At 36.7% G+C, this 13,422-nt stretch overlaps 1 protein-coding gene across 1 annotated transcript; it reads left to right on the top strand.

Moving 5' to 3' along the window:
• Window positions 1-213: 213 nt before the first annotated feature.
• LOC109828019 (protein CLP1 homolog) lies at window positions 214-9,273 on the top strand. The gene is made up of 12 exons (XM_020395054.1): window positions 214-334; window positions 1,969-2,231; window positions 2,320-2,388; window positions 2,604-2,705; window positions 4,399-4,640; window positions 4,824-4,962; window positions 5,744-5,800; window positions 6,977-7,099; window positions 7,827-8,062; window positions 8,643-8,687; window positions 8,766-8,867; window positions 8,960-9,273. Exons 1-11 carry the CDS (start codon window positions 214-216, stop codon window positions 8,851-8,853), a joined length of 1,485 nt encoding a protein of 494 aa, XP_020250643.1. The 3' UTR covers window positions 8,854-8,867; window positions 8,960-9,273.
• Window positions 9,274-13,422: the final 4,149 nt, after the last annotated feature.

The raw sequence follows: 13,422 nt of genomic DNA, 5'->3' as shown, positions 1-13,422 counted from the left end.
AGAGTGTAAAGTCTTCTTTTTAAGAAGATTTTATTGTGCATGGATTTCGCCTCATATAGCTTTGTTAGAGTATCCCAGATCTCCTTTGCTGTCTTCTTCTCCTCTATGCTTGACAGCACCCCGTCTGCTAATGCCAGATGGAGATTTGCAATAGCATTTTCGTCCATCTCGTTCCACTTCTTATCATCTGTGATGTCGTCCGGCCTTACACCAATGGCTGCTAGACAATTATCTTTTCTCAAGATAGCCTTTATCTTCAACTTCCACAGTGAGAAATTACTCCCGTCGAATTTCTCGATCTTGAACTTCGCCGTCATTGCTTCTACCACGAACAGTAACTTCTTACTATTTCACGTAAATAGTACTGTATTTATGAACAGTAACCGTATCCATGAATAGTATCGTACTTATGAATAGTACCGTATTTGTGAACAGTGCCGTACTCGTGAATAGTACCGTCACCTCCAAAGGGTAAATGATAACCTAACTTATTTTCTGATATGGAGGATCCACTTTTGGTGGCAGCCACAGAGCATACGATAAGTAGATATATACAAGTACCCTAAGTTGGCTCTGATACCACTTGTTGGGACAAACCCGGGGCCCAATAAAGCAGGGTCGCAGCAATAGTAAAGCAAAAGTAGAGATAAAATGATAAACACACAGATTTACGTGGTTCAGCACTTGATTGCCTACGTCCACGGGCAAGGATAGAAGAATCTACTATGAGGAGAAAACTCTGGAGTTACAAACTCTCTCTCTTTACAAGGAGAAACTCTCTCTATTTTCTCTCTCTCACTCTTCTTATATAAGAAGCTGTTCTGGGATGAGATTTCCTTAAGGATTTGGAGCCCTATTTATAGTTTTTTGAAAAATACTATGCACAATAAAATATTAATATTTTACTGTAGCAGTGGGCCCCACCATTTTGTTTTCTTTTTCCTTTTCAACATTGGCTGCTGGATGTGAAGGGTTTTTTCGGTGCTTGGCTTCATTAGGCGCCTAACATGCTCCACACATGTACGCAATTTTTCATGCGATTATCACGTGCCAGTCCCTTTTAAAAGAGCTTTGCTACAGGGACCCAAAATATGTGACCAATAGAGGGGACAAGTGAGGTGTCTCCCTCCTATTGTATAATGAGTTGGCCATCATTAATGATGGCCAACTCATTATCCAATAGGTGGGAGACACCTCACTTGTCCCATATATTGGTCCCATATATTGGGTCCTTGAGGAATTTTTCCTTTTAAAAGGAATGCCAACTGTAAATTAATTAGAGGATTTAATAGCATGTGGCTCGCTTATTAGGCGAAGAAATACAAAACCGGCTATAAAACTTTTCCATTATTATTCATCCAGAGAATAAGCACTAAACCCTCAAAAGGGTTTGCATACTTTTAACCCAAATTTATGACTCATTATTTCTACGAATCAAAAGCGTGCAACATTAATCATCTTTTAACTCCACATTTCTATACTTAATATGTTTACTAAAGAAGAAATTTACAAAACAGCCTCAAACCATGTTTTAATTTTCAAAACCAACTCACTTTTTTTTAACCAAAATCGACTCACTTTTTGCCATGTCAGCTTAATCTCATTCCTAAACAGTCGGGGTTGCTAACCCCGACTGTTTAGGAGCTTATTAAACCCAAATTAGAAGCCTTAAACCCGATTTTTTATCTTTTAAATAGTTGGGGTTGGCAACCCCGACTAATTAGGAAACGAGATTAAGCTGACGTGGTAAAAAGTGAGTCGATTTTGGTAAAAAAAAAATGGACCGGTTTTGAAAATTAAAACATGATTTGAGACTGTTTTGAAAATTTCTTCGTTTACTAAAAAATATTGTAGTTCTCACGTTTATTTCATCCCCTCCTTTTCTTTTATTTCAAAATTTTGTTTAAAAAAATAAATTCAAACAAAAAAGTTATATTAAAAAAAAAACCCTTAACTCCGTATAAATAGCCTTCGCCGCTCGCTTCACTCTCTTTTTGTGGTTCTGCTGTCAAAATTTGGCGCTTTCTCTCGGTTTTCGAAGCCGAAGAAAATGTCGGGGATTCGCCGATTCGAGCTCGAGAAGGAGACGGAGCTCCGGATCGAGGTGGGCCCCGATTCCGACCTCGACGGTCGCTGTCGCCGCGCGGGGCCCCACGCGCCGACGATCTTCGGCGCACGCGAGGCTCCCTCTCGCCACCTGGATCCCGATCTCCGCCCACCACAACATCGCCGTAAGTTCGAAACCCTAATTGGGGGGTTTTCTCTTTTAAGTGGTTTCGTTCCTTTTTTTTTGGTTCTAAAACCCTAATTTTGTTCCAGATCTTCACTTGGAAAGGGGCTACGGTGGAGGTGGATGGAGTTAGTGAGGTGGAGTATGTTGCTGATGAAGTGAGTTCAATGGGATTTCTTGATTTTGGAAATTTTAGGGTTTGGGTTTAATTTTTTACCTTTATAGCCCCAAATCAACCCCATTTGCGAACTCGCCCTTCAAATTTTAGATATTTGCTAATTTACCCTCTAAATTCCACCACTTTGTGTGAGAATACACTAATATGGATGATTTGTAGAGTACATTTTTCATTAATTGATTGGTTTTGGTGTAGACACCGATGGTGAGCTACGTGAATGTGCATGCGGTTCTTGATGGGCGAAGGATTCGAGCTATCAAGGCTGCTGCTTCCGGCAGTGATATCAATTCAACGCAGGTATATGTAGCTTGTGAAAGAACTTTGTTGCGTTAAAGAAAAAGAAAAAGAACGGCAGAAATGAAGAAACAGAAAACAATGAAAAAAGGTGGAGATATGACATTTCCAGATAATGATTAAGTTTGTGATGACAAATTTATGTTCACCAGAAATTAACATGAATATGCTGTGTATTTGCAAATAAATGATGATGTCGGTTTTGGATGATATCTTCAATTGTCCTGGCTATATGTGCGGCCACAGCCAAATTCAACAACATAGAGTTCATCTCAAGAAGACATATCCCTTTAGTTTCAAGCACGATAAAGTTACTGGGTAGGTTATTCGTATTCCTTAGGCCAGGTTATTCATGTTTCTAGGATGATGTGGTTCGGTGTTTTCTGATGCTATATGCTTGCTTCTATGAGATATTTAATGTATGGCTATATGCCTACCTGGTACTTCTTTGTCCCTATGTCCTTTAATGAAAGAGAAACATGAAGGGTCAATAAGCTATTGGTTTCTGTGCCTATACGGACACATTTCTTTCATACCGCGTCTTTGGATGGTGTAGCTTTGTACTTCCTCTCTCTATTTGGAGTGTTTTAAGGGTCTGAAAATAACAATTTTTTTCTTGTTGATTATTTAATTAGTTAGTGACCAATTAGACTGGAGCTTTGGTTTATTCATCTTTAGGATAACATTTGTCCATCCATTAGCCTATTTTAAAGAGTTTAATGTTAAATGAGATATTGAATTGTATTTATTTGGGGTGAAATCTGCATTGGTGTTTCTTGGTTAAGTCTGATGCATACTCTTTGTTCGAGCTTTAAATAATGCTTGAGCAACTGAGTTACCCTCTCTAGGTTTTTTTCCCTTTCTGTTTGGTCTTGTACTTTCAGCTATGTTGTGCGGATACGGTTGCGGTGCGTGTGCGGACACGGGTGCAGACACAGGATAGGGCAAAATCGTAAAGGTTAGGATACGAGGACACAACTATATGCATGCAAATTAAAATTAATAATCTATAGATCGATATTGTTTTCCATTCACATGTTATGAGAACTAAAATCCTTGTAAATTGAAAGACCGCTCATATTTGAACTAGATATCCAAATTACCCTTTAAAATCATACTTATGAACTAGGTAAGAAACCTGCGCCGAGTCCAATTAGTTGCATAAATTTGAGGTGAAGTTACGATATATGAAGTTTATCACGAGTTTTATGAACTAAAACATGTGTTATATAATTGACTAATTGAGTACACATTTGAATAAAGGCATGTATATATTCAGGAGGAGTGTCCGACACAAACACAGATACGAGGACGGACACGGATGCACGAGCCTAGATGAAGTGTCTGGGTAACCTAGATTTTCAGTTTGTTGTAAAGTGTGCGTGAGTGAATGGTGATCAAATGAATTTTTACATTCTTTTAAAGTGATTAGAGAAGTATACATCTGTTTAATCACCTTGTTCCACGTGTGGGAAAGTGAAAAATTAGTTTCAATGTTCAGGTGAAATCAAGTTTGCTCGTGACATGTACCGTACATATAGTTCTTTTCTTTATAAAACTTTGGATCTATAGGTCAGGTTGCTAATTGTGGAATTTAGCTTTTCTGCATGCATTCTGACCCTTGACGTGCTTTACTATTGTTTCTGTTCTTTTCTCTTTCAAGGAATTTCATGCTTCAATTCTTTTAGTGATGCAGGGTCCAAGAGTAATGGTTGTAGGACCTACAGATTCTGGAAAAAATAGCTTGTCAAGTATGCTTCTTAACTGGGCCTGCAAACGTAGCTGGAAACCTACTTTTGTCGATTTGGATATCGGCCAGGGATCTATTTCCATTCCAGGATGTATTGCTGCTACTCCAGTTAAATTGCCAATAGATGCAGCTGGAAGGACTCCATTGGAATTGCCCCTTGTTTACTTTTACGGACACACCACTCCAAGGTACCCATAACTTGATAAACACTTAAATTCAATTTTCTTGCCCCAGCTTGAAATGTTTGATTTGTCACATAAGTTTTTTGCCAACATGACATTGTTTACTACACTGGATAATACTTGCTTACAATAAAATCCATTGTAAGATATCTAGTTCCAAGTATTGTTTCTGAATATGCTTTGTAACAGTACCAACATAGAGCTGTACAAAGTCCTCCTCAAGGAAATGGCTGAAACAGTGGAGCTACAGTTTTCCAAGAATATTGAATCTCGAGCTGCTGGCATGGTAATCAACTCGATGGGATGGATTGAAGGTGTTGGTTATGAGGTAGTTACTTGCATTTGAGTCCCAGTTTGTTATTTTCTCTTAATTATTACTAGTCTTTGTCTATAAACCCAAAGTTTTACCTTGATTTATGTTTAAACCTAAGTATTTTTATTTGTACCTTTAAACCCAATCAGCTTTCTCTTTTTGTTTTTGTAAATCCAATAGTATAATTCATAGTCAAAGTGTATTGTATTTATTCTTTTAGGAGGTAAAAACACCAAAATACCCCCAAATCTCCTTAAAACTCTCTCTCTCCTTAAATCTCTCTCTCTCTCTCTCTCTCTCTCTCTCTCTCTCTCTCTCTCTCTAACATATGAAATAAAAGCAAATTTTTTTTATCTTTTAGTATTATTAATTCTTATGAATTTTAATAAACAATCATTAGGAATCATGAGTCATCATGTGAAAAATTGTGATAAAGAAAATGATATTAGTGCTATAATTGTCTCAAATACGTACGTTACTTTATGCTAAAAAATAGGAGTTGAGGAATTGCGAGAATTTATACCTCAAAATACCAAGAAAGAGATGAATCATCACCAAAATTTAGTATTTAAACCTTGCGAATTAAGAGAGTTGAGGAATATTTAATGGGTTTATGAAAGTTAAAGAAGGAAATAAGAAAATTAATTGGGTCTAAAGATATAAAGAAAATTAATTGGGTTTAAACTTAAGTCATGGTTAACCTTTGGGTCTAAAGACAAAAACCCCTAATTATTATTTACTTTTTTTTGTGGATAATTCCAGCCTATACTTATACCTTTGTATTTATCATGTGCAGTTGCTTCTTCATGCAATTGACACTTTTAAGGCTGATGTAATTCTAGTCCAGGGACAGGTAACTCCAGTACATAATGTGCATTAGGTATTTATCCTCTCAATGAATACTATGTGAATATGTGTGTGTGTACATATGTACACACACATACATACATATACATATACATATATGTATATAGACACACACACATATGTATATATACATATGTATGTATGTATGTATATACACATATGTATATATGTAATATGTATACATATATACATATGTATACATGTGTGTGTGTATGTATATGGAATGATGGGTATGAGGTGGTGACTCATTTTGCTAAATGAGCTACCAAGACAGAGTGGTGAGTTCCATACTTTTTGATGTGACTAGCAAGGTGGGTTTCACCACATAGCTATCTTTTGGTAGCTCATTTAGCAAAATGAGTCGCTACCTCATTCTCATTATTTCCACACACACGTGTATATACATACACACGTATGTACACACACAGAATATATATACACACACATGTGTGTGTTATACAGGAAATAATAAGTATCAGATGGCGGCTCATTTTGTTAAATGAGCTATCAAGAGATAGCCATGTGGTGAGGCCCACCATGCTAGTCACATCACAGGTTTTTTTGGAGCTCACCACTTTATCTCTTGGTAGCTCATTTAGCAAAATGAGCCGTCACCTCATACCCATCATTCCCATATATGTACACATATATATGTATATGTGTGTGTATATATACACACATATACACATATGTATACATATATATGTATATGTATGTATGTATTTATGTATATGTGTGTGTGTATATATATACATTTTATTAAGACCCCTTTCTGCATCAGTTTCAAATATGAAATTAAGGAGAAATAATATAAGCCTTTTCCCAGCAAAGTGTGGTCAGTTTTGAAGTAATGCTCTGTTTGACTAATTTCAGGCTACATGCATGATCTAATTTTTTTTCTTGGGCATGATAATCATAGCTCCACAATCTAGCTGTGTGAAGGATGTTCTTTTGATGATTACTTGTCTTATATGTGCCAAAGATGAAATGGTCCCTAAATTTTTGCATACAAACATCTTACTAACTTCTGAAGCATGGGCAACGGCACAGTGTGACTGCTAAACTACCCCTCTTGTCTTCCATGACATATATGTGGTTATTTACATCTAAAGCTTTAGACAACAAAAATTTCATACTAACATATCACTTGATTCTTATACAGGAGAAGCTTTACAGCATGCTTAAGGGAAAGCGAAATGTAGATGTTGTTAAACTTCACAAATCCGGTGGTGTTGTTTCGAGGAGTGCTAAAGTCCGTGAACTGACCAGAAGTCTTCGGATCAGGGTATTTGGATTCTACTGTCTATCCTTCTATTTTTTTTGTCTGTTAAAGTTTCCTTTGCTTGAACGGTTGTCCCATAGCAAAGTATCCAAGTCAAATCTGTTTTTCCTCACCCTGGTGTCTAAAATAATATATTTGTTATAGGAATTTATCCATTTAACTATTGTTTTCTTATAAATGGATTGTTGTTTGTTTCATGCAAGTGAAGAAGCTTTTTTATCAGTTATTTATGAAACACAAAACTAAATAGATCTCCAGATAATTTTGCCTTCACTAATATTACGAAAGCAAACTTTTCTTCTGTATTCCTCTATAAAAATTCCACTTGTAAGGTTTATTTTAAAACTGCTACAATCATAAAATTCGTTTAATTTTTCTGTTTTGAACGACAGAATGGAATCTCAAACAATCTTCATTCAGATGTTCTTTATGAGACATAATGGTATCTCCAAAGGCAACTTATATTTCAAGTCGTCAATTTTCTTATTGTAAACTAAATATGTTTCCTAGGCATTTCTTTCCATAGTCAACAGAAGGCCCCATCTTTGACCTGATCCTTCATTTTAGGTTATAACCTTGAGGGTGATCTTTTACCTTATCGTCCTATGCTCCATATGAATTATTATATTCAGTTCTGTATATTTTTTTAGTTTTCTACATCTAATCAATTGCTTTCCCTTAAGTATTTTGTTGTTTCTTATTATTATTATTATTTTTTTTTCGGCTGCAGGATTACTTTTATGGGTCAGTGAAGGGTCTATCTCCGCATGCATATACAGTAAACTTCAACGATATATCTGTTTTCCGAATTGGTGGTGGTCCACAGGCACCTCGTTCAGCACTTCCTATAGGGGCAGAGCCTGTTGCAAATCCTATTCGACTTGTAACTGTCAGCATAAACCGCGAATTGCTTCATTCAGTTCTTGCTGTTTCATATGCAAAGGAGCAAGATCAAATTCTCTCAAGGTAAGCAGTATCAGTAAGTTGAATCTCCATACCAAAAGAATCCTTGTTGATTATATACCCACATAGAAGGCAAACATGCTTTACAGTCATATATAGCAATGTTCATATTTCAGCGAACGCACAAGAATCCTTACTTTTTGGCACTTTCCAGTTTCCACCGCATTTTGTCATGAACAGTTGTGGTTACTGACTTGAGTCATCTTATTGTTGAACTGGGTGTGATTGGCTCACGATGAGGTTATTTGCAACAAGTTAGCTACAAGAGACCTTATTCTGAAACTGTATCTGTTTAGTTTTGTGCTGCTTATCTCCAATGAAAAAAGTAGAAATAACAGAATTCATCAAACCTGTTTCCTTGTTACCTAAACCTTTTTTTTCCCCATTATCTAGGCAACCTACAGGTTGCCTTTTCTTTCTGCATTTTATTTCATTATATAGGCAATCCACAGGTTGTCTTCTTTTCTTCTTTCCTTTCTCATGAACAATGGATAACTTAATGCTTCATTTGTCAACTTTTTTCTTCTTCTCCTTTTTCTTCTTTTTTTTTTGTCGCATAGACAGCTGACAGATTTTCTGGCAGTAATGTTGCAGGGTTTGTTAATGTCATAGATATCGATATGCAGAGGTATGATCCTTCATTTACTCTTTTTTATTACTGGCTCTTTGGTTTATATTCTAATCTTTAGGGGTCATGTTATAACAGAAAAGTACTCACATATCTTTCTCCTTGCCCGGGAGAGCTCCCTGGAAAGCTACTGGTTTCGGGGACGCTAACATGGTCGGAGAGCTAGGGTTCTTTCGAGTGGTGAGGAGGCAGATTCCATGCTTTTTGTGTTTAGGTGCTTGTGAAAACCTTTTCTGGGTTTCATTAATCTTCTTCATATCTGGAATGTATAGATGACGGCCAGCAGCAAGCTAGGAGACGGTTCGTTGCTATCAACCTAATGCAGTTTTTACGATGCCAATACTGTCAGGAGTAACTTAGGACATATAAGCAGGCTTCAAGTTGTTCGGTTTGCTTTTCTGTTTTATTTTGATTTTATTCTGATATGTGTCAAATTTAAATCATGTTACAAGTACTGCTGTTGGTTGTGCTCTTGGCTGTCCTTGGTTGGTACCAGGATAGTGAGCATTGATGGGTCTGCAATTTTGGCTCGAAGTATTGTTAGACCAGCCGCAATAGAAGAGCAAATCTGAAAATATTAGATGCAGTAGTAGAGCAATTTGGATGGCAGGAGAGAGAATGAATTGGAAGGCAAAATTTGCCAATGGGCAAATCTGAAAACTCAGCCCCACACCTGCAAACCCACGCGTCCGACAGGTTTGCTGCAGGCCCAGCAGGCGCAGACGTGTCGCAATCTTATTGGTCCGGCTAATTTTCTTATCCTCCTATTTTTTTTATTTAATATTTTGGCCCATAATTAATTGAAATTATTTTTTTATTTTTACATCAATATTTTTCATTTTTCAAGCTCTATAAATAGAGCCTAAAGTTTGTGTCATTTGGACACCAAAAAAAATCTAAGATTTTTACACCCTATTTTCATTCCTTTTTGCAATCTTCCTCCTCCTTCATGGATCCTTCACAAAACTTTAATTTTCCCATGAACTACAACTTTCCCAACCAACCTCAAAATCCAAATATGCGACGTCCGGAAAGTACTCAGAATATGGGGATGCACCCCAATTTTCAAATGTTGTATATGATGCCACAAAATTTTGGCATGCAATACCCATACAACCATCCTTATATGCCATATGGCTATCAATCAGTCACTGGAAATAGCTATGTTCCATCCCACATGAATGATCCAAGCACGGATCCGGATGTTGATCCAAACACACCGTTTTAGTAGCGGATCGACTGATATCCCTGAATTTTCAACCCAGATATCGCTGGGAACTGCTGGTGGGGATACTCCCCATAGTTTTCTACCACCAGCCCAACAGTCAGCCAAGAGAACAAGTTACGATACTTGGAGCACCGAAGAGAACAAAATCTTACTAACGGCTTATTTTCACGTTAGCAATGACAGTGAATTGGGGACAAATCAAAAGGGCGATACTTTCTGGGGTAAAATTACAAACTATGTGAATGAGCGCACACAAAGTGGGAAACAGAGGACTTCAGGGCGGTGTTCAAGTCATTTTCGACATGCTGGAGTTTGCTGCAGGTCAAAAGGAAGTTGCACGTGCTAAGAAGCTGGAAATGTGGATGATCTTGAAGAACAAAGAATATCGGGATGATGAAGATGAATATGCATATAGGATGTTGAAGAAGGAGTTGTTTGGAGAATAATTTGCATAATCTGTGTTGCAACTATTGTTTCAATTTCTGTAACGTGTGTTTCATGCTTTGAGTGTTTGTTTGAATAAAAATGTGTTTGTTTGAATAAAAGTGTTTGTTTGAAATGAAAGCGACTAGTCTATCCACTAACTTCCGACATTGAATGCGACTACTCTACCCACTAACTTCTGACATTGAATGTGACTTGTCTATCCACTATATTACAAAAATTGAACGTGACTACTCTACCCACTAACTTCTGACATTGAACGTGACTTGTCTATCCACTATATTACAAAAATTGAACGTGACTACTCTACCCACTAACTTCTGACATTGAACGTGACTTGTCTATCCACTATATTACAAAAATTGAACGTGACTACTCTACCCACTAACTTCTGACATTGAACGTGACTTGTCTATCCACTATATTACAAAAATTGAACGTAGCTACTCTACCCACTAACTTCTGACATTGAATGTGACTACTCTACCCACTAACTTCTGACATTGAATGTGACTTGTCTATCCACTATATTACAAAAATTGAACGTGACTACTCTACCCACTAACTTCTGACATTGAACGTGACTTGTCTATCCACTATATTACAAAAATTGAACGTAGCTACTCTACCCACTAACTTCTGACATTGAATGTGACTACTCTACCCACTAACTTCTGACATTGAATGTGACTTGTCTATCCACTATATTACAAAAATTGAACGTCACTACTCTACCCACTAACTTCTGACATTGAATGTGACTTGTCTATCCACTATATTACAAAAATTGAACGTGACTACTCTACCCACTAACTTCTGACATTGAACGTGACTTGTCTATCCACTATATTACAAAAATTGAACGTAGCTACTCTACCCACTAACTTCTGACATTGAACGTGACTAGTCTACCCACTAAACTTTTCATTCAATATTGTTAAATAAACTGATTGGAATTCGGAGGTCATTCATTATAAATAGGAAACCACACATCAGATGAAAATCACTCATTATCAACACTTATCCACCAATGGATCTACCCCAAATGACTTCAATTTCGAAGAATACTTTCGACAACAGTTGGAGTTGGTTTGATGATTAATAATATCGTGTGTTGTGTTGTTTTTTAAGTAATTTTTAAATTTAATTAATGCCATTTAAAAAAATTATATATTATTAATTGCAAAATTAATGCCATTTTTAAATATTATATATTATTTATAAAACATATGTGAAATAAATAAATATGAATGTAGAATGAATAAATATGGTGGGGTATATGATAGAGTGATGTGGATGAAAGATAAAATATGGTGAGGTATATATAAAGTAAAAAGTACATATTTGCCTTCCTACTGTGGAGCTGAAAGAAAAGAGGGTGCTAAATATTGAATTGGTGGGGACATAAGCTGAGGTGGATGGAAAATATTGCCCATCTGCTGCTGATAGTCTTAGGGTATGGTACACTGAACTCCCCATTAACTTTCAGCAAATTGCAGTAAGCCCAAAATAACTTATAAATTGCACTAAACCCCCAATAGCTAAAAATTCAACGTGTGCGGATAAGCCCCACTGACGGTGTCAGTCCACATTTTGTGTTGGTGACACATTAAGATCCTAAATGTGTACTAATGCCATCGTGGCGATTGCCTGCAAAATGTGAGAACTTATTGGGGGTTTTGTGGTATTCCAATAGTTATTGCGGGTTAAATGCAATTTTAGAAGTTATTGCCGGTTTCCTGCAAAATGCTGAAAGTTCTTGGGGGTTTAGTGTAATTTAGCCATATTAATACATAGAATAGGCAGTCTAACGAGCTTTTGACTTGTTACTTTGAATCTCAAATCTCGTTCCATATTAGCATTTGTTAATCAAGATTGTCGCTATCATTTGGTAATTAACCAGATATCTTAAACCTTGGTTGTGTAGGTGATTGGTGCTATGATATTGGTTTATGTACTTTTTCCTTCTCGGTTGAATGATGTTCTCAGATTAATGCCTCTCCATTGTGACATGCTTTGAGCTTGTATGAATGCTACATTACAAAATTGCAAAATTTTATGATCTGAAGGACCTTACAGCGATTTCAATGATTTAGTGGATTAATCTCAAATTATTGAATTTGAAGGATTGGTAACCTTAATTGCACGTACAGCCTATTCTAAAAGTGGTTAGTTATTTGTAATTATTCCTTACAATTTATGCCACTAAATATGATAAAAGCCAAAATAAGAAGCCAACCTGCAAACTTTTATTCTCTTTGGATGGAATTGTGAAATATATGTACATGAAAGAGGAGGACATCGCATGTTATAACTCCGTAGCCAATATGTGCATATATGAAGGAAGAGAATTCTTAGCATGTTATTATTGCTCAATAGACAATGTGTGTAAATTAAAAAAGAGAATACAGTGTACTACAGCTCAATACTTCATTTTTTTTTTCCTTCCCTCCCTCCCTGAATGAATATATCTGCTTTCCCATACCTCTATTAAAGAAAGGGCTACGAAGCCCTTGTTATTCCTGCTAAAAACTTGAAAATTCATTCAAGAGCGACGAACCATTGTACACCAAGATTTACATGGTTTGACTGAATTCTTGTCTGCTCCGCATTGTAATCAATAGAGGTTGACAACCCATTATTGAGTCAGGGATACTGATCCTATTTATCACCATCCCTTAAGAATGAATCTTTTATATTTTGAATCCAACAGTCCCACTCCCAAGTATGTTTTATTTTTGCTTTATATAAGAAAATGTCCATACATGATATATATATAACGGTTTTCTTTCATTTTTATTTTATTTTATTTTATTTTCCTTGACTAGCCGAGTCCCCCCCCCCCCCCCCCACACACAACGCACGGACCACACCTAAAGGGACTAGAATTCTATGCAGGACCCCGCACGCACATGGATGGGGTGGGGGTTCCGAGACTATAGAAGTGGGGCAGGGAATTACCAAAATTTCTCCTCTTTATAATTTGAATGGATCAAAACCTCCCGCACGGTACAGGAGGTTCTGATAGGATGCGGACTCCCTGAAAGGACATCCGCTTTCCCA

Source organism: Asparagus officinalis, unplaced genomic scaffold (genome assembly GCF_001876935.1).
Source record: "Asparagus officinalis unplaced genomic scaffold, Aspof.V1 AsparagusV1_Un635, whole genome shotgun sequence".
NCBI lineage: Eukaryota > Viridiplantae > Streptophyta > Magnoliopsida > Asparagales > Asparagaceae > Asparagus > Asparagus officinalis.
Note: the sequence above shows the minus strand (reverse complement) of the source record. Positions and strands in the feature narration are given on the sequence as shown.

Bases quoted from the DNA above. Each gene is read 5' to 3' on its own strand.
- LOC109828019 (XM_020395054.1), top strand. From the start codon at position 214: ATGGCTGCTAGACAATTATCTTTTCTCAAGATAGCCTTTATCTTCAAC. The intron at 335-1,968 runs GTAACTTCTTAC...CCGTATAAATAG, and splicing joins CATTGCTTCTACCACGAACA to CCTTCGCCGCTCGCTTCACT. The intron at 2,389-2,603 runs GTGAGTTCAATG...GTTTTGGTGTAG, and splicing joins TGGAGTATGTTGCTGATGAA to ACACCGATGGTGAGCTACGT.